General features: G+C 32.3%; 1 protein-coding gene across 1 annotated transcript; it reads left to right on the forward strand.

Moving 5' to 3' along the window:
• Positions 1 to 27,367, forward strand: LOC128178057 (macrophage mannose receptor 1-like). Its single transcript, XM_052845049.1, has 38 exons — positions 1 to 163; positions 788 to 1,033; positions 2,488 to 2,622; positions 11,357 to 11,464; positions 11,696 to 11,795; positions 12,038 to 12,253; positions 12,554 to 12,672; positions 13,022 to 13,151; positions 13,620 to 13,708; positions 14,166 to 14,285; positions 14,484 to 14,600; positions 15,005 to 15,187; positions 15,451 to 15,570; positions 15,905 to 16,021; positions 16,125 to 16,178; positions 16,272 to 16,448; positions 16,678 to 16,841; positions 16,996 to 17,112; positions 17,473 to 17,588; positions 17,971 to 18,116; positions 18,288 to 18,493; positions 19,941 to 20,059; positions 20,379 to 20,431; positions 20,698 to 20,850; positions 20,985 to 21,023; positions 21,300 to 21,466; positions 21,584 to 21,648; positions 21,968 to 22,074; positions 22,265 to 22,411; positions 22,630 to 22,740; positions 22,865 to 23,049; positions 23,264 to 23,372; positions 23,722 to 23,963; positions 24,548 to 24,716; positions 25,030 to 25,293; positions 25,602 to 25,775; positions 26,407 to 26,541; positions 26,790 to 27,367. Exons 1-38 carry the CDS (start codon positions 121 to 123, stop codon positions 26,969 to 26,971), a joined length of 5,244 nt encoding a protein of 1,747 aa, XP_052701009.1. The 5' UTR covers positions 1 to 120; the 3' UTR covers positions 26,972 to 27,367.

Raw genomic sequence — 27,367 nt, forward strand, 5'->3', positions numbered from 1 at the left:
GACGCCAAATTTTCATTGCACATTCGTTAGTGAAAGCGCACTGTTCCATAACAAACTTGTTCAAAACAGCATTATGCAATGATTCAGACTCTATTGTTTTAGCCGAAGTAGACAAAGAAAATGCTGTATTTTGTGACATTTCTGTTCCTGTCCAGTATAAAAGGTAAGGTATTATTATTATTTTTTTTTCTTTATGAAAATGCACAGTGAAGTTAATGTCAACATTAGCTAGACAGTTTTTTTTTTATGACAGTCGGACTTAAGGTAGCTCATTTTAACAAGACTTGCACTTTTTAAGACACAACATCACAAATTGTTTTGCTATGTGTCAATCGTCTTGGTTGAATATAATTTTAGCTTTCATGTTTGTGAACCGCAGATTACAAGTTCGAATCCGCCTGGGGCTTTTTTTTAATATTCTAAGTTAATTTTTTTAATATTAGTTTTTTTTAATACAAAATTGCATGGTTTTTCTTGCATATTTGACTAATCATAACTTATCATGCATCGTGCTATCTTTCATTATCAAGCAATTTCTTGCTGATTTAAAATCTATTTAAAGGTGTAGTGAGCCATCTTAAAGAAACTAACACTCGTTTTAAAATCATTAGGCCTAAGAGAATCTATATCAAATACAGTGTTTTTTACGTACTTTTAAAAAAAAGCTCTTACTTAATTTTCTATTTATTCCAGGCACCTAGCTGATCTGATGTATAGGATTAACATTAATTTGCAACTGATTTTATCTGCTAAAATTCTTATCATTTATCTATATGTGTATTTTAAGGCGATGTATCGGCGGAAGACTGTTACCGAACGAAACTCGGGCGCGGATACAACGGGAAAGTGAACGTCACAGCGTCCGGGAAAGACTGTCAGCCGTGGGGGTCACATCTACCCCACGCTCACAACTTCACGTGGTTGTGGACGGAGGAGAATTTCTGCAGAAACCCGGATGACCGTGCGAACGGTCCCTGGTGCTACACCATGGATCCGGAAACGGTGTTGGAAAGTTGCGGGATATCCCAATGCAGTAAGTTTCCTCATTTTTGAATTTTAATGATGGATGAAATCAGGTTAAAAGATATGCAAATTTTAGAATTTGGAACCATCATCCTCCCCCAAGTGGTAAAAAATAAAAAAAAATAACAATAATAAAAAAAAAACTATTGTCAAAATTTAGCAGCGTAGGGGTATATGCAATCGAAATTTGATGCACAAATTGAAACGTGAATGGGACTCCGAAGATCCCTACTAAAAATTTCATTGATGGTTGTAATGGTAAAGCACTTCCAATGTCAAAAATGGTGAAGGTTTTTTTTCTAGTTTTTTGAGACTAAGGTCTTGAATTTGTATTGTTATCCGGAATATATCGAAGATCAACATTAACTTTAGCATTTCTCATAGGTTGATATTTTTGTGAATTAAAGTCAAATTTGATTATGAATAAATGCTATGAAAATTTCACAACGGCAAAAACCCAACACCTCGGATTACATGTAATGATGTTTTGGTAAATGCAGGAAATCTTTAATCCGTTCGAAAAGAAATCAATAATTATGTATTAAAAAAACCGGAAGTTTCTTACAAATACTTGACTTATGATATGATCCACTAGGTCAACTAAGGAACAAAAGTCAAAGAATTCAAAAAATCCCATAATCTGTAATGGAAGTCCATTTGAAATACTTGACATATATATCAATGAGTTCTTAAGGAGCAATTAGTATAATGTTGACGTAATACAGTGGACTTTATATTCAGAGTTTTCACTAATACATGTAGGTATGCACGAATCCAGAACATTTACGCATATAGATATTTACAAATATATGGAGTGTATGGAGTCGTAAATCGTTTAACACTGTTTATGCGATGTGAAGTAAGTTTTGAAGTATGTCCGGTTTAATTTATAAAACGAAGTACGCAACAATTAAGTCATGTGAATTTGTATTTACTATTTGAATGGCATATTTTTTTACGCATTGTTTATATAGTATACATACACTTCAGAGGAACTTCCTAGCAATAATAGTACTGCATAATGAAGGTCAGGGTATTTGGAAATTCGGTCATTAGTTGTTCTAGTGGTTTCGTTAGTGATGTGGCTTTAAGACTTTGCTATTTTATAGTATCTACTCAGTCCCTTCTTTCAAACAGAGACGATTTTGCTAATGAAATCGATTGTTAAGTTATATAAGTTAGTTTAAAAAGTAATCGCATGGATTTTTTTTTATTGAGAACCAAGCATCCTTTTTTGGAATCAATTAAAAGAAAATATTAAGCATTCTTATTTTTCCGTTTCTGATGACGGAAAATTCAACTCTTGAGTTATTGTTTGCAAAGAAAAACTCCGAAAAGTAATCCAATGGGGCAAGCAGGTAAACTTTTCACGATGTACGATGCAAGGTTGTACTACGTATATAAACAAATGAACTGGAGCACCCATACTAAACAGTAAACATTACCCACTTTCTCTATTTACAGCGACAGAATTTGACCCTTGTATGATGAAACCGTGTCAAAACGGCGGGATATGTATAAGTCGTGGGGTCAGGCAGTCCCCTTATTACAGCTGTGTGTGTGACGCAAAGTGGACGGGACAGGATTGTCAAACTAAAGGTACATCCATGAGTAGTGGCGTCGGAAGCAAATTGAAAAGGGAGGTTGGGGGGGGGGGGGGGCTAGACTTATAAAAGAAATCTTGAACAAGCAAAAGAAAAAAGGAGATTATGGTTATGTCAAACTTTGCAAAAAAAAAAAGTTAGGAGGGGGGCTAAGCCCCCCTCTGGCCCTCCACCCCGGTCCCGACCCAATGCATGTAGTAGGATACACATAATAGCATATAAGAACATGTCCATCAGACAATATGCTTATCAAAAATTGTTTGAAGAAATCCTGTTAATCCAGTTTTCCTTGAACCTGAAAATTGAAATTTTTTTATGTAAAGATTCATTCTTCAAGGTAATGGTATATCAAATTTTATGAACGTTTTCAAAACATTCTGCACTAATATGACACAATTTTGACAGAGATTCCTATCGGCATTCTATAGCAGCTACATGTATTTCCCACAGTAGCCCCCCCCCCCCCCCTCACACACACACACACACCTTGAAAACTGGTTATGTATCAGTCTTTCCCCAGGGGTTTCTGTCACGTTTTTGGTTTAGATTTTGAAAATTAAAAATTTTTAGACGGAAAAATTTCTGAAAGCCAGACGTGATTAAAATCCATGACTTGCACATATTTGGGTTACTTAAGTCTGCAATCATCTGCACTCGTAATATGTTTTATCAGTTTGTTATTTTTACAGACAAAATTTTATTTTGGTTTATATAAAATACAGAGTTTATGCAAAAATATGTTCTGAATGCTCGAATTAAAATGTCTTGATAATTCGATCTTTTTTACGATCCAAAACTGTTTCCTGTATTTGTGATTTAAATTCTTTAATATTAGATGTAAATGTTGTACAATTGAATGTAATTTTACAGGTTTTAAAATGAAAATGTTTTCTCTTTTTCATCAGTTAAAAAAAGAAATAAATTCAACTTTCACTAAAAACAGAAGAGAAAACTTGCATATATATGCATTACTCGCGCATCGGTTTCTAACGAGAAAAAAAAGAGAAAAAAAAGAAAGAAACGAAATCATTACATACCCAACTATATAACAAGAGACAACATTTTTATTTACTAGTACTTTAGAAATGAAAGAATTATAGACAAAAAGTCAATCAAAATAAAAAAAATAAATAGATGAATACGCGAAAATTAATTAAGTATACGTGTTGATCTGTCGGCATTCTCTTTTTTTTTTCTTTTAAAATTTTGTTTTTATTTCAGAACACTTGAGACGTTCTTCAATTTAGTCGTTTTTGATTTGCATTAAAAAAAAAAACCCTGTTCTAATGTCAAAAAATTCAGGGTACATTACCAGGCTGTTTTAAAAGTTATGATACTTCGGATTTTCCTTTAGATAGCATGCAAAATACAAGTGAAACCATAGAATATATTTTTTAATGGAAAAATATGTCGCAAAAGAAAAACATCATTTAATATGAAATCTAATCATGGAATCGTTCAATAAAAACTTAATTTTCACATATTGCAGAGATAGGGAAAAGTGGTAGTGAATAATGGAAGATAGGTCGCGTGGTCGCGTCTGACCTTAATGATTAATGAGAATAAAATCTTCATTATAAATAGATTTACCGAATATAAAATAACTAAGGAAAAATTTCTTCCTTATACTGCCGTATAATTTGTCAATTTTATACAGAAACAAGTTCATATTTATTTTTTTTTTTTAGATTAGTTACATAATATAGCGCAATTGGATAGGAATATTAACTTAAAAATTAGTTACGTAACTTGTAATGTTTTTTAAATTATATTGTTTCAAAAACCAAACGGCAATTGAAATAAAAATGTATAATACAAGGGTTCATCCAAAAGTAATGTCACACTATGCATCGCGTTTCACACCGGTGCTGTATTGTATAAAATGATACATCAAAATTTTCCTTATCAAAATTTTAATTTGAAGTAAAATTTTGATTAAATTTCGTTGAACACTGAAGAAGATACTGATGTTTATATATAGCATGTTATATACGTGACATCGCCGCGTCATGAATTTACGTCTTTTTAAGGTTTGTATTTACGTAAAATTATAACATAATTTCAAAATTTTAAAAAGACCCAAACAGCACAATATTTTGAAATAGATATATCATAGACTTTTTCTAACTGTTTTTAAACGTTACCGACCATTTTTGGATATCTACTCAATGCTTTTTGTCTCTAGACCAAGGAATAAAAAGACTGAACATGCGAATAGTGATGCGAGGCATTTTTTGCTTCGATGGATAGAAATCACTAGAAGATGTACTGGAATTAATATATCAACCTAAAATTGAGAGCGAGTGAATATGATACCCTTAACGTGGTTCCAATATTTAATAAAAGCATATATCATTTATATAAATAAATTAAATAGACAGAAGATATCACTCTGAAGGAAAGTTAAAATTAGGTTCTTACGTCATGAGCTATATCATAAAGCTACGCCTATGACTTCTTGAAGAGACCTCGACAAACTGATTGCACATTAAATAATATTCAATATACTACCCCATCAATTACAAAAAGAGGGAACAAATGTAAAAAGAGAACTGTGGCCAATTTATATAGAGTACTAAAATTACGGTTTCTACCAGAACGCCAAAGATCTAGAAATGACGTCGATAGCGTGCGGCGACTATCCTTGATTCACGCTCAACAAAATACATGTATTTTATCTTCAGAAATATTTATCGTAATGCTTTAAAATTTTCAGATCTGAATTCAAATAGATAGATATCTCAAGTTTTTGTCTTTTTACGAGGATTTTTTTTTTTAATTTTATCGCATCTGTGACATTACTTTTGGATCAACCCTCGCATGTATGCTTTCTAAAAAATAATTAATAGTTCTAAAATGCTGACACATTTTACACTATGCGAATTGTCTTAACTGTTTGATTTAAGACATGATGTAAAAAAAAAAATAAAAATCGCGTTTGGGATAACTGAATTAGGCAGTCTGTCAGTTAGCAGCTAATTAATACTGTTTGTCTTAATGAGCGAAAGCACGTGTGACAACTCAGTTTATCTCAAACGGCCGAGGGTCAGTTGCAATTTACCATGTTATTTCTAAAAAAAAAATACTAGGCCTCCGCTTTTATGTTACTGTTTATAAAAGTGCGTCATCTTATAAAGTTTGGCTTTAAAATAGACAATAGCAAAAGAAGAATCGCCAGGTTCTAAAGTTTGTGTTAAAAAGCATGATTACAAATGGATTATATTATATAAATAGTGCCTGTTTGGGAGGGTAACTGTTGAAATTGACACCCCGAGAAAACCATTGTCAACCGACGCGAAGCGGAGGTTGACAATGGTTTTCGAGGGGTGTTAATTTCAACTGTTATCCTCCCAAACAGGCACTATTTATTTTGTTATACTGAATGTCTTTTTTAAAATTTTTAAGAAAATTTTACTGCTTTTATATAGGAATAACGTGAATTCTACAGCGAACCGTAGGCGCATAATTTTCGCGCATGTAACATTTGTATAATGTTACCCGTTGCCAAGTGCGTTGCTAACGCTGAGGGTAATAGTAAATATTATTAACTGCGTCTTAACCAATCAGATTTCAGTATTTAACATGAAAGTATAACAATAAAAAATAATCAAAGGTGATAATAGGAACTTGATGTTTATATTTAGTTAGAGTCTAAATTTTTTTTTTTTGCCTAGCATAGAAGTGGGCAATAACTTTTGAAGTGTATCCACACATACGAATGCGCACGTCTAGAAATGAACAAACATAATCATTTACCTCTAAACTTCCAGTAAACACTTTAATATACATGTGATGTATTTTAAGATTGAAATGGTCACATATATATGTATTGCAATGAACTTTATATCATTTTGCTCTATTTTATTTCATTTTGTTTCTGCATGTAGATTTCTCTTCGTCTTGTTTTCGTTTCGTTTCGATTTGATTTCACATGGTAGGCTTCATTTCGTTTTTAATTGGCAGATTTCGTTTCGTTAGATTTCGTTTCGTTTCAGTTCATTTCGTTTCGTTTCCATTTCGTTTCGCACTTTACAGGTATCCTCAATTTGAACAGTTTATACCTTAAATAAATGGTCTTTGATGGATGGAGGGTAATATATCCTGCAATATTTAACTCCTTCATTTCTTCAGAAGATACACATTAAATTAAGATTTATCAGGAAGTTATCATGAGAAACTCTGCATTGATTCTCCTTCATCATGAGTATTCAATGATATTTTAGATATTTCGAAATATTACCACGAATGGTCCGCCATAAACAAGACCAGAATGGAAGAAAGGGGGACAATCTTTTATAAAGTGGGCTTTTCCGTAACTTGGACAAAAAGGAGAAACGCCACTATATAGCACCTTTCCTTGGGGGGGGGGGGGGCTACCATTAACTAGCCATTTTTTCGGTGGTGGGAATAGCAAGGGGGAAATAGCACTATACAGCATTCGGCAGGATATATGAATATGTCCACTTTTGAAATTTAGATTTAAAAAAAAATGTAAATTCATATGTCTGTAATATTTTTAGATTATTATACTTTCATGTTAAATACTAACTTCTGATTGGTTTAGACGCAGTTGATAATCCGTTCTATTACCCTCAGCGTTGGCAACACACTTAGCAACGGGTAACATTTTATAAATAGTGCCTGTTTGGGAGGGTAACAGTTGAAATTGACACCCCGAGAAAACCATTGTCAAATGACTGCCGTCATGAGAAAAGGGCCCTAATCTTTTGACGTCACAATGCGCAGAAAACGACGTCAAAGTAGCGGCATTGTAAACGCAGTTTTTTTTTATTTTCTGTTTCTATTTTTTCTGCGTCTGTGTTGTGTTTTTTGAATAACTAAAGTCTGGCCTTGTTTTAATACCGCGATTAATATACTTTCAGTCAAATATTACTTGTTGATTTAAAAAATAAACATTTGATAAATGAAATATACACATGTAACGTCAATATTTCCACATTTCGATATGTAATATTGCACACAAGTTAATGCTGAGATATCATAAAATTGCGCTTTTGTATCCGCTATGAAAGTTAAACATCACATTTTCCATTCTATTGTGTGATGAAAATATACTCTAATTGGTAAATCACTTATTTTTTTTTTTTTTATAAATCATCGTTGGAAACCAAAGGCACGTCTCGCATACCGTCATACGCTTACTTATTGCATTGCGTATAACTGAATGCCAGACTCATCGCGGATTTCCGATAATGATTTATAAAGTATTCTGAGTAAAATTGTACAACTTTAGTTTGCATGAGCAATACATGTATGATCTATTATATTAAAAAAAAACTACACTGCACACTCGTTGTTGATAAGAGAGGATAAAGGCCGAGACATACCGAATCGATGCAGAGCAGTATTGTTCATATCTAACAGTTATCTGTGCAGTAATTACTGTGAAACAATACAAGTCAAATATTTCAAATCATAAGTTTGGAAGTTCACCTCATGGGAGACGATTCTAAATTTCTAAATTTGTCGGAAGGAACACAAGAGAAGCGACTATGTTTCAATTATAGTGCTACTACCAATATACAAAAAAAATTCTCGCATATTCTATAACTAAAGAATTTGCGATCAAAATTTGAAATTATTTAACGAATTTTAACGCATGTAACTAACGGATTAGAAGAGCTTGAGAAATATTTTCACAGCGTAAAAATCTACTCTAATATATCGCATTTGATTTCATGGAAAAATCTGATTCTTAATGACATTTTCATGTTAAGTACCTTTAATGAAACAACATAAAAGTATATACCTGTACCAATGAAAAACTTGTTTATTATTTGAGCGCAACATATTTTGTTTCCTTGTGCAATGTAACAACCCAAATTCACATGATGTGTGTACTATTTGAGCTATATTACGTAATAAAAAAAAGAGTCATAACATGCCTGGAAACTCACCATATTTTCATGGATTTTTAGCATTTTATATTATTATATTCATCTGAAATAAGTTTCGTACATGATTCAAAATTCCTTAAATTAAAAAAGTTTGTAAATGCAGTCATTATACTACTATACTTTTGATATCAAGTCGATAAAATTGTCGTTTTATAAATCAATGCATGTTTATCGATAGATATAAAAACCACATGTGCGACTTTTACAATTTATAACATGCATGACCGTACAATTCATCTTCATAGCTTATGGTTTCTCATCTTTTCTTTTTTATACAAGAAACAAATTTCGATATTACTGAAGTCAATGTTTATGTGTGTTTGTTACAATGTACAGCAATGAAAATTGGGATGTTACTTAAAATTCGGAATACCGTTTTCAACTTTATGCACTCTAGTATCGTCTAGTATTTAATTTTTCTTTTTTTTTTAATCGATAATCACTTGGCCGATCAATATTTGTATTCAATGAGAGAGAAAGAGAAAGAGAGAGAGAGAAAGAGATTCATTCATCATGTAACATCGATAATAAGAAAATCAAATTTAGTCAACATGTTAAAATGTTAGTTCTCGCTGAGTATAGGCTACGTCTATCGGCACTGTAGAATCGATGAGTGCAAAAATGGACATAATTAATGCAGAAGTCTTATTAAATTTACTTGCAATCTTGCATTTTGAAAAAAAAGCAATTGAATAGACGTGCAGATTCAGCACGTGGGATGGCTTTTGTTGGTCTGTCGTATTTGATACACTTAATTAGGTATGTACGAGTATAGTTAAACAATAAACATAACCAAAAAGTAGTGATCAATCCTGAAAAAAATTAACGTAACCCGCGTTCTGTAATGTGGCTATTTTTATAGCCCGCATGTATAACCGAAGAATGTATTTTATTGTTTATACAAGTATTTACATCTTTCTTTTAATAAATTAATGAATTGAATTGATCGTAAAAAGTAAGTAAAAGTCACTAAATTATTGTTAATGTACACCAGAACGATAGATGAAAGCTGTAGCCAAAGCGTCTTATATTGGAATTTGAGTTTGGCATCATCATGATTAGTTCGTGCAATCCGTGATTTTTCTTAGGTTTCTGAAGATTTCGACCGATCGATAAACTGTATGGTTAGAATTTGACCGAGTAGATTTCAGTCCTGTCTGTTTCTATACAGCTGTGAATCACAATCAATTTTCGTAAGAAATAGAGGGAATCATATTTAGTGGATGTAAATTTAAATCTATAAATATAAGATGCCATTTTTGTTAAAATCTTTTCTATCAAATCAACTGTCCACAGTTGTAGTTGTAACTATTCAGCGAGACAGTCAAAGTCGATTTTTTTCACCGGTAATTGTATAAGAATTAAGTGCTGTTAACGTATAAAAGAGAAGAAAATCACAAATAATTTAATACCATCACTTCCGAATTTTAAATTATTCAATTAAAATCAGCTATTGATTTTAAACTTGCTTCAGAACTATAAAGGTACTTAAAAAGTAATATCAGTAAACATGCAATAAAATTTCCGTGCAAAAGGTTGATCAAAAAGAATAAATATTTCTCTTTTAGAAAATAAACTCGTGTATGTAATTTGACAATGCCCCGAAATTGTTGAAACATAGGCATCGGGTTTGACCATCTTTATCTATGTTTGTTACATGTTTGCTTATTTGCTTCTCGGCAGCTTAAATAACTATGATGTATTTAAAGGTTTGAGAGAAGTTTGATATTTGTTTTCTTTTAATATCTTTTATCTATCTTTCTTATGTTCGTGGGGAGGGGGTTATTGCATGTGGATTCATCGGAAGTGCATCTGGATTAGCTGCAGAACTTAAACTATATCTGGATATTCAAAATCTTTTGTTCCCTTTTGTTAAAATTGTAAGAAATCTAGAATTCTAGAAAATTAAATTAATTAAGTCTACTTCAAACAATTAAAGACGATGAAAGGAAGTATAGAAGAAAAAAAATAATCGCAAAACAAAATTTGACGTTCGTGATGTCGTGGCGTTTTCGACGAGCTACGTCAAAGTCGTGTTAACATCTCTTACTAAAATTGTCATAAAATGCTTAAAATACACAAGATCTTGGATATCTTAGTATATTTGTATTCAAAAAGAGTAGACTAATCGGAATTGACAAAAAAGTGAGTTTGTGAAATTTTGACCTTAAGGGCCCTTTTCTCGTGACGGCAGTCAAATGGTTTTCGAGGGGTGTTAATTTCAACTGTTATCCTCCCAAACAGGCACTATTTATTTTGCTATACTGAATGTCTTAATTTTTAAGAAAATTTTACTGCTTTTATATAGGAATAACGTGAATTCTACAGCGAACCGTACGCGCATAATTTTCGCGCATGTAAATTTTTTTAATGTTACCCGTTGCTAAGTGCGTTGCTAACGCTGAGGGTAATAGAAAATATTATTAACTGCGTCTTACCCAATCAGATTTCAGTATTTAACATGAAAGTATAACAAAACGACTTGTTACATGCGCGTAAATGATGCGCGTATGGTTCGCAATAGAATTCAAGTCATTTCTATAGAAAAGCATTTAAGTTTTCTTTAAAATTGACATTCAGTATAATAAAATAAACAGTGCCTGTTTGGAAGGATAACAGTTAAAATCGACACCCCTCGAAAACCATTGTCAACCTCCGCTTCGCGTCGGTTGTCTCGGGGTGTCAATTTTAACTGTTACCCTCCCAAACAAGCACTATTTATATAATATGAAATAGTTATCTTATGAATTTGTGTTTACTATTTTTTTCTTCTTACGTGCTATAGTGTTTTAAAATCTTTGTTTTCAAAAGTTTCCCAGTGTCAATACAAGCCGTGTAAAAATGGCGCTACGTGCATTGATCTCAAAGATGATTTCATGTGTCGCTGTACAACAGACTACGTTGGAAAAATATGTGACCGTAAGTTGGTTTTTAATGTCCTGATACACTGCATTTTATTTTTCATAAATAAAATAAACATGTCCCTTACATGCATATGTAGACAAAATTCAGGCAAAGAAAATAAATTTCCAAAGAAAGATCAGAAACCTTGGGCCACGTACCATTCACTTTAATCACGTTATGAATCGCCAAAATTTTAGTTGCTTTTGAGTTTTGTATCTGTTCTTTTGTCTTTCTTCTTGTATATAGTGAGAGTAGGTCTCTGTGACACAGAAAACGGCTGGCAACGTTTTGGAAGCAACTGTTATAGGTTGATCAACGGCACCAAAGCGTCCTGGAATGACGCCATGTAATAAAGTTCAATTCTATCTATTTGCAAAATCACCATCATTGCTTGTAAATTTATTTCCGAAAAACAGTAAAGCTGGGTTTTTTCAAATGCAGCAGAACAAGCAGATGGATTATATATGTTATTGTAAACTGAATTGCAAAATTAGGGAGTAAATTACAATGATTAAACAGACGCATTTTTACATACGACGCAAAGCATTTGCGTTTTGAAAATAATGCGTTAAAAAAACTCTTTTCCAGAAACCTCTGTGGAGAGTTAGATGCTAGTCTCCCGGTGATTGATTCCCAAGAGATTCAAACAGAAGCCAATGATTTCGCTAAACTAAAGAAAGCCAATTTTTGGACAGGGATCAGCAACGATGGTTCTGTGTATTTCACTAGAAATTATTATTCCTCTGAACACCTCGAACTGAACATCACCAACTTTTATTGGCACAAACTACAACGGTCTCGAAGGTAAAAATTACTGTAAAAGTGGTTATTTACGCTGGTGGTAAATAAGTACGCTTTATCTATTGTCAAACAATATGCGGATGCATAATTTGTCCCACAAAAGGTTTGATATTTTTTTACCATACGCACGAAGGTATTTTTCACGGTTTTGTGCCTACTGCGTAACTATTATAGTGTAAATTTCCCCCACGCGTAAATAGCCACTTGAAACAGTAGGAAAATTAAAAATAATTCGATTGATACAGATAGTGGGCGTTATAACAGTCACATGTTTGTTAATTATTTTTTTTATTTGAATTTCAGAAAAGATGGTTTGTGTGTAATGCTAAAATATCCAGACAATATACACGTAACTAACCATGGAAATTGGTTTCCCATTCAGTGCTCCTATCTGAATGATGTTGTTTGCAGTAAACCTGTCGGTCAGTACATGTACTTCATTATGAATTTATCAATTTATAATACTATCATTTATTTGTTTAAAATGCAATTTTATCAAAGTCACATTATATACTAATCAACCTGAGGTCCGATTTCATATATTTTCAATAGATAATTATATAGTGACGAAAATGCACTTCACGAACTGATAAGAATTCATCAAAGGAATGAACTAATACAATTTTCATGTAATACGAACAAATCTGATACAGGTAAACTGTACATAGTTAAAAAAACCACGCCAATAAAATAGACATGATATACAATGTATATCGTTTAAAACAGCAGACGACATAATTAATATTCAGTGGTAATGTCCGCTTGTTTTAGGAACATGTCCAAGAGGCTGGTTTTTCCACATCAGCAAGTGTTATAAAATGTTAGACGACTGGCAGTCAACGTGGATGAAGGCGAGCGACCATTGCAGAACACTGAATTCTACTCTGCTGGAGATCACAAGGTCTTACTATAAACCATGGACACCAATATTAATATTTATTTTAAGTGAAGATGTACATATTCATGAAAAAAAACCTAAAAAAAAAATTTGTGATATTGCAATTTTAGCAGAGAGAGAGAGAGAGAGAGAGAGAGAGAGAGAGAGAGAGAGAGAGAGAGAGAGAGAGAGAAAGTGAGTGTATGCTGTTAGTCTTTCAGTCTTTTGAAAGCAGTGATCTCGTCCATATCTTTTGAGCAGTATTTTATATTTTTGAGGCTATGCCTGAAAGGTGTCGATCAAAAAATAATTTGTAGTAAATAAAGGTCAAACTTTTTACATTGGACTTGTAGTCGTCGTCATAGATATAATACTCCTGTTTTTCGTCATGCTTGCGTTCTTCGATGCGACATTAGCCTCGTTTTCAGTACGATATGAATATTCATGACTATCTCATTAAGTATCGCATATACACATCTTGTTGTATTGCAGTGATGCAGAGCAAAATTTTATGCAAACATTCTTACAACGGCAACGATCTGGAATCGGGAACGACGGGAAATTTTGGCTGAATCTAAGACGTAAGATTGACAAAATAATAATCATTTTTAAAGCGAACATCTAGATTTTTGTTGTTGCTGGATTCTTTTTATGAAATTCAACTTGTTGTAAATGATATAAGATCGTTGGAAAGAGCGGATAACCAAATTTATATACGTACACTGTAAATGATTTTGAATTAGTCTCATAATCTAGACTTCAGTTATATACTGTAAACGTATTATATTTGGCGTGTACGGTATTTGGTGAGAATTAGTTTTTGAACAAGTTGGCGTAGATTTGAAGTAGCGTATTCCTGAATGTGACTATTATGTATACATGGCATTTAGCGATGTACCTGATTTAGCGGAAGCCGCGTTCCGCCAAAAGCGCTAAATAGAATACACAACCAAATGTAGTACGTTTACAGTATACTCTAACATAATCGAGAAAAAAGGATCGCCGTCGTAGATGAGAATAATTGCCTTTAAATTATAGGCCAAAGTGCCCCAGTACAGAAATATTGGGCTTGGGAATCATCAAAACACAAGGCAGCCTTATACACAAAACTGTCAACTAACACAGCCGCGTTAGGAGAGTGTGCCTACATGGATATAGGTAATTACTTGTATATCAATTTTAATAATAAATAAATAAATAAAAGTTGTCTCTATATCGAGCTGAGTCAAATTGCGCCAAAATATCCACAACAAACAAATACTAGTTGCTTGGATCAATGCAAACTCTTTTTTAAAAAGAAACAATACAAGATAACTGAAGTTCAAACTAATTGCATGTATATCATTTGCATTAAAGATAGGAACGGAACCTGGTTGTCGGACGACTTGTGTTCGGCATCTTTTGGTGTGGTATGTAGCTATGATGTAGGATCGCGAAACTGGATTGCCAACAAGGAACTGGATGCACATAAAGGTTGGAAAATCAATCAATATTGCTTTCCGTTTGGTTCGGTCTTCTGTATTAACTAGTAAGAACGTGTAGAAGGAGAGCTAATTTAAAAATAAAGGTTGACTTCGTTTGAATTAAAATTATAAGTAAAAAAAAACCACAAAACAAAAACCAACATTTGGTTGGTATACTGTGGAATCATTAGAATTCGTGGGTAGCCCTTCCCCACGAATTAACATCCTTGACGAAAACAAATGTTGAAAGCATTAGTTTTCTTACCAAAACTGAAAACTGATGCATCAACGAAATAACATCCCTATGAAAAACCAAAAATCCCGCAATACACGAAAATTTGTCCTCGATTACGAATTTAAATGATTCCACAGTATGAACATTAGGGTGTTAATTAAAGCATATCTTTTTAAAAGATCTGAACGACCGACAGTCTACGTGTGGTAAAGGATGGATTGACTGGACTGACGGCTCGGAGTCCTCGTGCTTTTTCCTGATCACCGAACTTTTGACTTGGGAAGCTGCAGAATACAAATGTCAGCAAATGGGAGGACACCTTATAAGCATCGACGACAATGCAGAGCAAGCTTTTATTGCCGGTAATTAAGATTGATTAAATGAATGTTTTCCAAATTTTCCAAAATACACAATTCATTCCAAGATTTTGTTGTTGAAAACTTCTTGTGCAGTATTAGCTTTAATATCAAGCTCTACAAAAGTATCACAGTTGAATCCAAAAGTTACAATCTAGACCAATGTTATGCAAGGCAACGGTGCTTCAGACACAGCAACAATAGAACAATGTCGAGTCGTTGATAAATAAGTTGATTATACATGTGAATTGTTAAATGTTTTATACTAGGTCTTTTGAGGTTTGAAGCGGCTGATGGCTCTGTCTGGATTGGAGCTAACTGTCGAGAAGAAGGGGTTGGATACCAATGGACAGACGGCGAACCGTTTGTTTATTACAACTGGTTTCCAGGTATAGTAACATTTAGCACCTATCTAATAAGGGTAGAACGTGTCTTTATATAATGGTAACCCAAACTATCCGTTTCAGGAATAAAAAGACCATTATAATTTTTTAGCAGTAAAAATAGTATTTGAATAATAGTAAAACACGCTTATAAAGAAGTGCCAGGGACGTGCGATTTTACTTCGTTATAAGCATTATTCGTTATATCCGTCAAGTTTACAATATGTAATTTAAAAGTTTCGGGGAATAAAAATCACTTCGCTGTAAGCGTCAATTCATTATGAGCGTATTTGCTATAACCGTGTTTTACCGTAATAAGATCTAATTTTTATTTTTATAGATGAGCCCGACCACGTGATCGACGGAGACGAAGATTGTGTCGCCATGTTTATATCTAATGCAAAATGGACCGACAGACCATGTGGGCAGTTGCATCCAGGCATTTGCGAGAAATCAAGTCAGTGAAGAAAACAATTCCCAAACATTATCAATATTTAACAGGAGTTGTAATTCTTATTAGTCGATAATAAACTTAAAAAATATATTTCCTTTGTCTGCAGGCATTGGTACATCGGATTCTGAGACAAAATCAAATGAAATACAAAAAACAATAGGTATCTGTTTTTATTTTGTTTAATATAGTTGAACTTTTAAATGTTCTTTTAAACGAGTTGAACGTCGGTTTAAAACTAAATGTTTTAATTTAGTTGTTGATGAGTATTGTCCAAATGGATGGGTACCATACAAAGACAACTGCTTCTTGATTAAGAAAAACACAACAACCTGGGACGAAGCAAACGCCATATGTCGCCGACAAGGCGCAGATCTTGCCTCAATTTCAGATCGCGTGGAACAATACCTGGTGTTCAGTCAACTTTCTGAAGGTAGGAATTGTAAACTTTAATCTCCTAATGGGAAGGACTGTACTTCTCATATTATCTAAATTGAAAATCTTCATTTTCAGAAGGAGTAAATTGTAATATTACTCTTGCCAAAGCACGTGCTTCCACTAATTTCTTTTAAAAGAAGTTTACATCAGTGATATTTGAAAATAGTTTGTGTTTAAAGACCATTCAAGTGATGAGAAATAAGAAGTTGTTCTTCTTATGTCAGATTCTGTATCCGCCAATTATGGATTTTGGATTGGTCTTCGCGATAGAAAGGATCAAACTTTCCGATGGGCAGACGACAGTGACGTCACATACGTTAAATGGCAGAGTAGTGAACCACAGGGATTCACCCCTTACAAGCAAGGGTGTACATATATCAGCTTTTATGTGAGTTGTATCCCTTAAATTTATTATTGATTTCCTAACTTTTCAAACATGATTGACTGTCACTCATTTATTATTGTAAGCTAGAACTATTATTATTATTATTTATTTTGAACAACTCAAACATTGTGTGACATATGAAATTTTATAATTTTAGAATGGACTTTGGGCTGATAAAGCTTGTGAATCTTATATGCCTGGATATGTTTGTAAAATGAAAAAGCAAAGAAATGGGGCTGGAGATAAATTGCCTTTTTCAGAAGGGTGTGACCGGGTAATTACGACTAAAGAGTATCGTTACTGATGCAAACATGTTGAATTTTCTTGAATGTATTCTGATTAATTCATAAATTAATGATATTGAGTGGTTATATTATTGAACATATACAGTACAATACAGTTGCTTATTATGTATATTGACAAAATAAATTATTTTCTGTTATAAATATAACTTTTTTATAATACGTATTGTAAAGGCATCTTAATGTTGGCATGCTACTGTATTTACATATCTGATTAAGATATTATATTTATAATTTATAATAAAATTCATGTATTTTTGAATTAATTTAGGGATAAGTAGATGATTGCAAGGTAAATTATACATATATACTTATCTCCAATATCTATGTAGGACTACGTTGGATATGAGGGCCTATGTTATAAAGTATTTGCCACCCCTAAGACATGGGATGGTGCAAAAATGTTTTGTAAATCACATAAAGGTAGCCTAGCAACGATCAGTTCACTGTAAGTAATCATTTATGTATAATTTTTTTTATATGTAACGATAGTTAATTCAAGATTTTGCAACTTTCATCTGTTTTGTAATTATATTGAACATATCAACTGAACAAAGTGTTCATATCCACGTACTGTTTCATTTGATTTTATGATTATTCAACAAATACATAATCAATTGTCAGGGAAAGATATCTATTACAAAAATAAGTATTACACATGACAAAGTTGCATATCCAGTTTATAATTAACCGTAACGTTGTCTATTGACCAGAGTAATAAAGGCGCTAATGTTTTGAATCAAATGAAAAGACAGATAATGAAACAGCAGAACAAAACGTATTATAACAAACAAAAACATTTATTGGTTCATTTTCTTCTTTTCACACAGACACGTATCAAGTTTTCTGGCCAGTCACCTTGGGAACGTGTACTCTGTCGGTTTGAGGGCCTGGATTGGCTACAGTGCGAACCAAAATACAAGTTCTTGGTCAAGTGGGAAAACTCCATTGTTACGGCAAACATTTTTGAATTTTGGTAAATGCTTCATGATTCAGTCAAATTGTTGGTATATAAAATTTCAATTAAAAAAATTACATTATGTCTAGATATTGTTAATGTATTTATGAATTAAATAAATAATTAGTTTATGAAGTAATAAAAATTACAATATTGAAAATACACGTAATACTATGCATATCTTTACAGCAACTAATTCTACACGAAGGTGTGGCTTTTTGCACACATCGCTGCTATTGGCTCTAGGTCTTTGTCAGGAAAAGCATTACTTTATATGTGAGAAACAGCGTGCAGGGTACCTACCTAATTCTTCCACCATAACCCATAACTCGAACCCAACACAGGAAGTTATCTGCCCTCATGGCTGGTACAAGCATAACAACAACTGTTATAAGGTAAGGAATTGGAGATATTGATGCGACGAGGACTGCCTTTTATAAAAGAGCATTATACAATATCATGGAGTGATTACTATTGCAAGAAATGTTCACAAAATAATTGATGTAAGACTTTCTCCAATCTCTGATGATATTTTCCTGGTTCTATGATGAAACATAAGATAGCTGATAATCAATCATCATTTATCAATTTGATCGTGGGTTCTTTTGTAAAACAAAGTCCAAAACTGATAAATTAAGCTTACCGTGTGTCTTGTTCTAGCTTTCTCTTCCACAATGCCTTTTTTGGGAGTTGATTTTAATCAAGTCTCCTATGCACTTACTCGGGCAAACCGAAAGTGAAACAGTGTTTTGACCTAAGCACAAATCAATACCGCTGACAACACTTAGTTCCTGAAAATAATCGATAAAATTCGATGCAATGTATTCTAAAGCATTGTTTTTCAAGATAACCTATTTATTAATACCATGAAAATTGTAAGGTTTTAAATGGTACAAACAGTTTAGATATTTTTTGAAGTCGTATGCATGTATTCATACGCATACGCTGCATTCTCTCACCAGAGGTCGTGAGCAGCACTACACAAGCTTCGCTTACACCTCTGTCAACGCCGAAAAAATAGTCTGTCGCATGATCAAAACAAGCATGGCGAGCACATGACATTGTTGATTCGCTTCTTCTGTACCATCAGCTTGAAGGGAAGTCATAGACGGGCGATGACTTTGAGGACACTTTTAAAACATCACAGGGGATGACATTGCTGCTGGTTTATGTAAAATCATCGATGAATCGGTAGCGTACAGAAACTGATTTTTCAAACATCTGTCAAACTAGATCATGTGATCATATTTTAATGTTTACCTACGCAAAATAGTTCTCCCAGTAACGTTGAAATAAAAATAAATAACGGCGATAAAGATTTGGATTGAATTATTCATAATCATATTCATAGACCAAAGGAATAATTACATAGATTTTAATTACGTTTTGCCCATCATTTAAGTTTGTACAAGAATCTTGTACATCGGGCGTTGACAGAGGTGTAAGCGAAGCTTGTGAAGCACGACCTCTGGTGAGAGAATGGACTTCAACGTACTAGTCTCGTTCAAACAGACGCTTGGCTGTCTCCGTTAATATCCGACAAAACAAAGAGTCTCTCTTGCTTGTCGGAGATAAACGGAGACAGTCGAGCGTTTGGTTGAACAAAACTAGAGTTCAGTCTTGCCTGGATCCATACAATTTCTCAGAAATAGTTCGATTACTGATATTACTTGCCATGCTAAATCACATATCGCTGATTTTAAAATAAATGATAATCGATAAAACCAACTCCCGTTAGCACTTCAGTACTTTGATTTTTACTGAGAAATGATTGAGATGGTCTGAAATCAACCTTATTAAGATATACAATCATAAAAGTTTTGTTTGTTATTTTTTTTTTAGGAATTTTTACAAACACTTCCATGGACAAAAGCACGAAAACATTGCAGAAGTTTAGGAGGTCGTCTGGTTTCAATACAAGATGAGAGAGATGTCGATTTTGTTTACAATACGTTCAAAGGGTAGGTCAACCTGCTTATAAAAGAAGATTCATTGGTATTTCAAATTGTGATGAATATAATGAAAGTTAATATATTTTTTAAATGTAAAAAATAGGTCTTAAGTTTTTATTTAATCATGCAGAGAATTCAACACTTTATGTTTAGATTTTTTTTAAATTATAGAGAAATGTTCATTCATATGTAAAAAGCACTAAAACATGGTATGGCAAAATAAATTGAAACAATTTGACAAACGATTTTGAAAATTGCACATGATTTTTAATCAATTTATATGATAACAATATTAAGAGACAAATTTTCTTTCTTTAAATTGTTAAAGCATTATTAGAACGGATTGGTGGGTTGGATATAACAGAAGAGACTCTACTAAAGGTTAGTTTATGTGTTATGACATTTTAAATGTTATTATAATGATACAATGTATTAAGTTTTATATAGGCATATACACTTCTTATTACATTTAATTATTTCATCGCTTTTTTCGAAACATTTTTTCATCTTTAAACAAATATTATGTACTGGTATATCAGAAAGTTTAATCCACTGTCATTCAGATACAAGTGTTTCAAAGTTTACCCTTGTTGCTGTTCATACAAAAAAGCACTGTTTAAATTACAATGTATTTCCTTCTTTTAAAGTTTGGCATTGGTCTGACAGTCCTGAAAACCAATTTTCTCCATTAAATACCGGAAGTGGAATCCAGAATTGCGCATTAATGCTTCAATCAAATGGGATGTTCAAGCAAGACAATTGTATATTACATTATCCTTATGTATGCGAAGTCCAGACAGGTATATTTGGGTTTTTTGGGTTTTTAGTGACTCAAGTTGTTGTACAATGCTAAACAAGTGCATTTTAACTTTTTTGTTTTAAAATATTTTCATTGCAAACTAATTTGTTTTTGATGATCTGCTTTTTTTCCCAGTATCTTCAGTACTGAGTTACCTTGACAACAAAACACAAGGTATGAAGTATACCATTAAACATTAAGAACGTCCAGCCAATATTAAATGTCAGTTAACTTGAGCCCTAGATAGATGTATACATGTAATTAAAAAAGGATAAATATTTTTTGATAAATATGTATATTTGAATAATAAAAAATATTTTAAAATAAGGATGACAATATAAAAAATGAATTGAAAATTTGGAGATCGCAACACGTTCCCATCCATTTCATTATTATTCTGTACATTCATTTTTGTAAATTGTATTTTGAAATAAATTCTGATAACTTCAGAAAAATGTAACGAGAGTGGATATTTCTTGCACGACAAGTTTTGTTATTCCATCAACGAAACGAAAATGTCGTACGTTTCTGCTCAGAGAATCTGTCAAATGCGCGGATCGGAATTAGCAAGCATCCACAACAATATGGAGTTGGAATTCATCTTGTCACTTCAAAAGGTTGTTTTACCAATCTACAAACATGAATTAATAATGGAAATAAATACATTTCATTTTTATGGTTGAAGTTACAAAATCTTTCATTGTGTTTCATGAACATTTGATATTTTCTTCTAGAATTATGATTTTGAAAATGAATTATGGATTGGACTAAGAAAAGTTAGAGAACGTGGAATTGAAAGGTAATTGTTTTTGCTTTAGCATTTTATAACAATATGATACTTACTCTTTTAATATTAGAATATACATTTGCTTTTCTGACAAAAAGAGTATCTTACACTGATTATGGTATGTTTACAAGCATTGGTTATCGATATAAAAAGCTATGTCTGTAATGATTATCAATTAATGTTGTTATTGAAATTGTTTCTAATTTGATCGAACCTATGTAAAAATAAACAGATGAAGCCCATATTCGTTATCAATATACACTGTTATTTTCCAATGTCCAAAATATTGTGATCGACAAACATATTAATTTATTTCTTTTAATGTGTTTAGATGGCAGTGGTCGGACAATTCTTCCCTTGACTTTGCCTACTGGAGAAACAACGAATTGACCACAAGTCAAAGAAGTAGAGACTGTACCGTTCTATTTAGCATTGAAGGTAAAAGTTTAAAAAGCCAACAATTCTCAATAGTGCAAGGAAAATTATCATCCTTTTTGCAAAGAGAAAAGAATTAATCCTATAAGTATTTGTTTAAAGTGATTTTTTTGTTAAAACTGTGAACACTTCCAGCATTGCAGGGTGTAGATCTATAAATTTTGAAATTTTGTAATCGAAAATAATTTTGCAGGAAAATGGGAGAATAGGAACTGTCTTACCGAAAGAGGATTTATTTGTAAAAAAGAAACTTCATTGAAGAAGTCGCCATCTTCTGTTGTTGTAAAATCTGAATTTATTGTTGGTGGTTGTCCCTTACCATATGTTTCCTCGCCTATAAGTGAGTATTAATTGAAATATAACCTGTACATCATATTTTGATTTTATTCAGCAGTGATACTGTAAACCGGGAAAATTTTGCGCATACATATTTTAGCAAAAACGCAAGTGTCAATACATTGGTGCAATTAAATTTTAGCGCACACACCTTTCATTTTAAAAAGGTTTAATAAAATCAATTTTACAGTATGATGTAAACTGTTTATCTGTTTCCTACAGATAATAAATGCTATCTATTGAATGAAACACAAACAACCTGGAAAACTGCTAATAACACTTGCAACTCATTAGGAGGTTCCCTGTTAGCCATACAAAATCAACTGGAACAAGGTACCATTATATGATTTATAGATACATCTTTGCATTATTTTATAATCATTCTATGTATCAGATTCACGCACATCAGTTTTCACTTAGATTATTGTTTAGCTGAGTTTTTTTTTTATTATTAAAGATTATATATTGAGTTTGGTCAATCTAAAAACGCCTGGATTATGGATCGATTTAAATAGATTAGAGAGGGAAACTTTCCGGAACCAAAACAACAAACCTTTGCTGTTTACCAACTGGGATAGGGATCAACCAAAATCGCAGCAGCAAGTTCAGCCTTTAGGATTACGAGGAAGCCTGCAGTATAAGGTACTAATTTCTTTCATCAAGACTGCTTCTTTGTAAAACTTAACATATTTTTTTTTATCGAAATCTTAATTTTAGTGCTGGATGCATAAATCCGATCTATTTTTGCCTTTGTTCTCTCGAATTCTTTAATTATGCAAAGGGAATTCGTCGACATTAAGTCTTTTACAACAACAGACATCGCGTATTGTAAAACATATCATATTGTTTGTTTTAGGAGGATTGCGTTCAGATGTATACGGGCACCGTCGGCAGTAGAATAGGGAGATGGAACGTTAAAAGCTGTTCTGAAAACAATGCATTTTTCATTTGCGAAAAACAAAAAGGCAAGGCTTTTTATAAACTTTTTTCCAGTACATGTATTGCTTTTTTTTATTAAATATTCCTGGGCACTAGTTTTAGTACATTATAGTCTACGAACAGTTTTCAAGATAAAGTAAATTTATATAAAGTTTATAATGTGAATTCGACGAAAAGACGAAATGAAATGTGTTAAACAACTAATATTAACCTTACTAAGTAGTTGCGCAAAACGGCATGGGATAGCTGCATTTGAAATACACTGTACATCATTCTGTTACAAAGTAAAACCAGTTTTACCTATTTTTTTTCAAATAATTCGTTACAATATGTTATAAATGAAATATAAATTGACATTCAAATATTTGTTGACAGATTCTTCAATATCATATGCCAAGAGAGACAGTGTGTGTCCACCTGACTATGAACAATTTGGAAAGAGTTGTTATATGTTTCATGCTGTCCCCGAAAACTTTGACAGTGCACAGAAAAACTGTCAAAGACACAATAATGGTAGATTAGTATCAGTAACGTCTGTCTATGAGTATGGCTTTGTACGAGGAATGACAGCTCAAGTCAACTTAAACAGTCACTGGATTGGGCTTAGACGTTCTAATGTAAGCATGCTCTTTTTTGGAAAATTTAATATAAAGATTTGATTTTTTAAAAACGAGACAAGAAATCAATTCTTTCTATTTGACATATTTCTTATCTATTTTTGAAGCTTTGAGTTTATCATAAAAATGAGAAGAAATTCCTTCTTTTCTTTTTTTTTTAAATATTATTTATATCTTTTTTGCAAATATCCAAAACAAAAATTGTGAATTTGACATCTCTGTGATATTGCGAAGGCATTTCTAAATGTGATTAAAGATAATTAATGTTTGGATCAAAAACTGTAAAGGGATGTCTGGGTTTTTATTCGAATGAGCATATTTTACAATAATCCATTATTAAAATAACAATTTTCAACGTAACTTATTCCTTTCCTTCGTATTTTTTAATAAACATAAAAATATGACTGAAAATAAATGAAACTCGTTTACATTGTATGGATGTATTGTTTATGATTTTTGATAATGAAATGAAGTATGCAATACATAAAGTTAATTTGAGTCAAAAATTCGTTTTAAGTTAAAGTATAATTATACATATACGATGAACTCGGAAACTGATTTGAATCATATACATGACCACACAGGATACAGTTCTGTACAGATGGACCGATGGAAATCCTTACTTGTTTAGTCATTGGAACGACTCGGAACCATCACAACAACCTAACGAAGAATGTGTTATATCCCTCAATGGGATGTGGATGGATGTCCCTTGCACCAAAGAATATCCTTATCTTTGTGAAGTCAGTTCAGGTAATTTTCTAGAGATGCTCAATTCTTTATAAATTTGAAAGTTTGATATTGGTTTTTGATTGCATTGTCACTGCCCAGTTTTTAATATTAGTGCGTATTATTATGATACAAATTACTTTAGCATATATCTTCAAATCGGAACGTCTAGAATGGCCATGAATATTTATTAGATTATTTCATTTATTATTATTAATATTAGATTGTAATATATTCAGTATGAAATAGACTAGAACAGATTAAAAACTGTTTACAATAAAAATGGCAATTTGGGAAACTTTATCCACCGCGATATATGATGTTTTTTCTTTGCTAGTTAAAGCAGAAATACGTTCTCCTCCGAAATGTATGCCGTTGTTCGGAATAGCATATGACGGCGCCTGTTACTACGTACAAAATCAAGAGAAAAATTCTTGGAAAGATGCTCATCAAAAATGTAAAAGTCATGGCATGGACTTGGTTAGCATCCACTCAGCAAAAGAGCTAGAAACACTTCAAACTATAGTAGCTAGAATGGCACAGACCATAGTTTGGATTGGGTTAACCAATGTCCGAAAGGCGTCAGATATGTTTCAAAGAGGTATATATGACATGAAATTCACTTGAATTAACTAAATGAGACATCTTGATTTTTTTTACGAACTAAATTCTTTTCTTAAATAAAAAAAAATATTCAGTGGTGGTTACAATGAAAAAATCGAATCTGTACAACCTTAAGTGTTTATTTAAAGGGTTTGATTACTAGTACGTAAATTATATTGTATGCAAGTCTCGTGGATAAATCAAAGATTGGTGGAGTTCTTTTGAAACAAAATGTAGAAAGTGTGCAATTTTTAATTTACATAATATCCAGAATTTTTTTCATTACCTCTACCTTTGTTCAAATAGGAGTTTATTGGTATTGGTCATCAGGAGAGGAAGTTAGCTACACTAACTGGGGGGATTTCGAGCCCAGTGAAAATATCCTTAACAGTGACGAAGGTTGTGTTTATATGGACACAAGCGGTTTCTGGCATGATGATTCTTGCAGCAATGAATATGCTTTTATTTGCAAGCATTACGGTAAAGACATTTTAATAATGAGTGTCATATTCATCAAGTTCCTATAATGGCATTTCGTAGTATCTTAAAATGGATTCTGTTATGAAGTCACACAAATTAACACACAGCGAATCCAGGGTTTTAAAAAGTTAAAAAAAATAATCATGAGATAGCTTTACGGTATCTCTTTGAACCCCCAAGTTGAATACCGTCACCAGTTCTCATCTGTTGTTATCGTTCGTCGATATGGTTTAAAAATCATCATCTTCCGGAACAATAATTGACCTATCTTGACAAAATTTAGTATTAAACAATTTTAAAGTCAGTTAAAGGGCTTCATAGGGGATAAGAGATATGTCGTTATTTTATTTTATAGGAAAATTATCGTAGAAGAGAATGGTACTATCGTACTATGCACTTTGCATTTATCATTTGAATTTTAATTCAGATTTTGAATATTTTCAAGTCATATCAAATCATGTCATGGCATGCATGCACCGTTAACGTATTTCTAATTTAAGTGCTCTTTTTTATTATCATGGAGGCTATCACAGGATAAAAATTTACAGGTATTTTTGCTTGTTCTCACTTATGTACAATTTAAAGTACATTTATCTAAAGAAATAAATTATTTTTCTTCCTTCAAATATAGGATCCTTCTCAGATCTGAAAACCATCAGGGACAATCCTGGGAAGGCTAATGATTCAAATCCCCATTTTCAAAATAATCAAATGTACAGAGAGAGTGTTGAAAGCCATCGTCAGTCGCCTTTGAACCAATCAAAAGGTACGATCTACAACATTATTAAATGTTTTAAAAATACAAAATACGCATTATGTGCACGTGTTTTATTAAACATATAGTCATTTAAAAAGGAAAATCATATAATTTTACTATTCAAATGCATATTTTATTCATTGATAGTAAATTTTTAAGTGACAAATGATATAATAATAAATACTCTTGATGTTTTTGCCTATAACTTGATTTGTGGATTTAATTATCACATAACCGAGTTTCGCTTTCCATTTTAGATCAGAAAACAAATAACACAAGTGCAGTTGTGGGCGTGTCAGTGGGTGTGTCAATCCTTATTATATTGATCATAGCAGTGATTATATTTGTGACGTATAAGAAAAAGTATCGGTGGTATCCAAGAATGAGTTTGGGATTTTCAAATGCTATGTATCGGAGAGAAATCGACGATTCTTACTGATTTGAAATGTTGCCTTTTCTTAATACATGTATATTATTGTACTATATAATGTCTTGATTTTATGCTCTCTTTATTTTTTCTTTAATTTTGAATGATGTATTTGTTGTTTTATACAATGAAACAAAGAAAATATTTTGTTTGCATATTCAATACGGTTATTTTTAACGTCGATTTCAGTTTTATGTACAACATTGCATGGTTTGTTCTCTTACTCAAGATTTTGAAATTAACACGTTTACATTTATGTCATGATTCCGTTGCGATTGTGTCTTATTTATGCTATGTATTATCATTTGTTTCTGCCATAAACTTTGTTGTTTTGTAATGTAAAATATTGAGAAATATATTTTTATACTGTTGTCATGAAAAGATACTGTATGATTTTAACTTAAAAAC

The sequence above is a fragment of the Crassostrea angulata genome, chromosome 3, assembly GCF_025612915.1.
Source record: "Crassostrea angulata isolate pt1a10 chromosome 3, ASM2561291v2, whole genome shotgun sequence".
Classification (NCBI taxonomy): domain Eukaryota; kingdom Metazoa; phylum Mollusca; class Bivalvia; order Ostreida; family Ostreidae; genus Magallana; species Magallana angulata.

Bases quoted from the DNA above. Each gene is read 5' to 3' on its own strand.
- LOC128178057 (XM_052845049.1), top strand. From the start codon at position 121: ATGCTGTATTTTGTGACATTTCTGTTCCTGTCCAGTATAAAAG. The intron at 20,060-20,378 runs GTAGGTCAACCT...AAATTGTTAAAG, and splicing joins GTTTACAATACGTTCAAAGG to CATTATTAGAACGGATTGGT. The intron at 23,373-23,721 runs GCAAGGCTTTTT...ATTTGTTGACAG, and splicing joins CATTTGCGAAAAACAAAAAG to ATTCTTCAATATCATATGCC.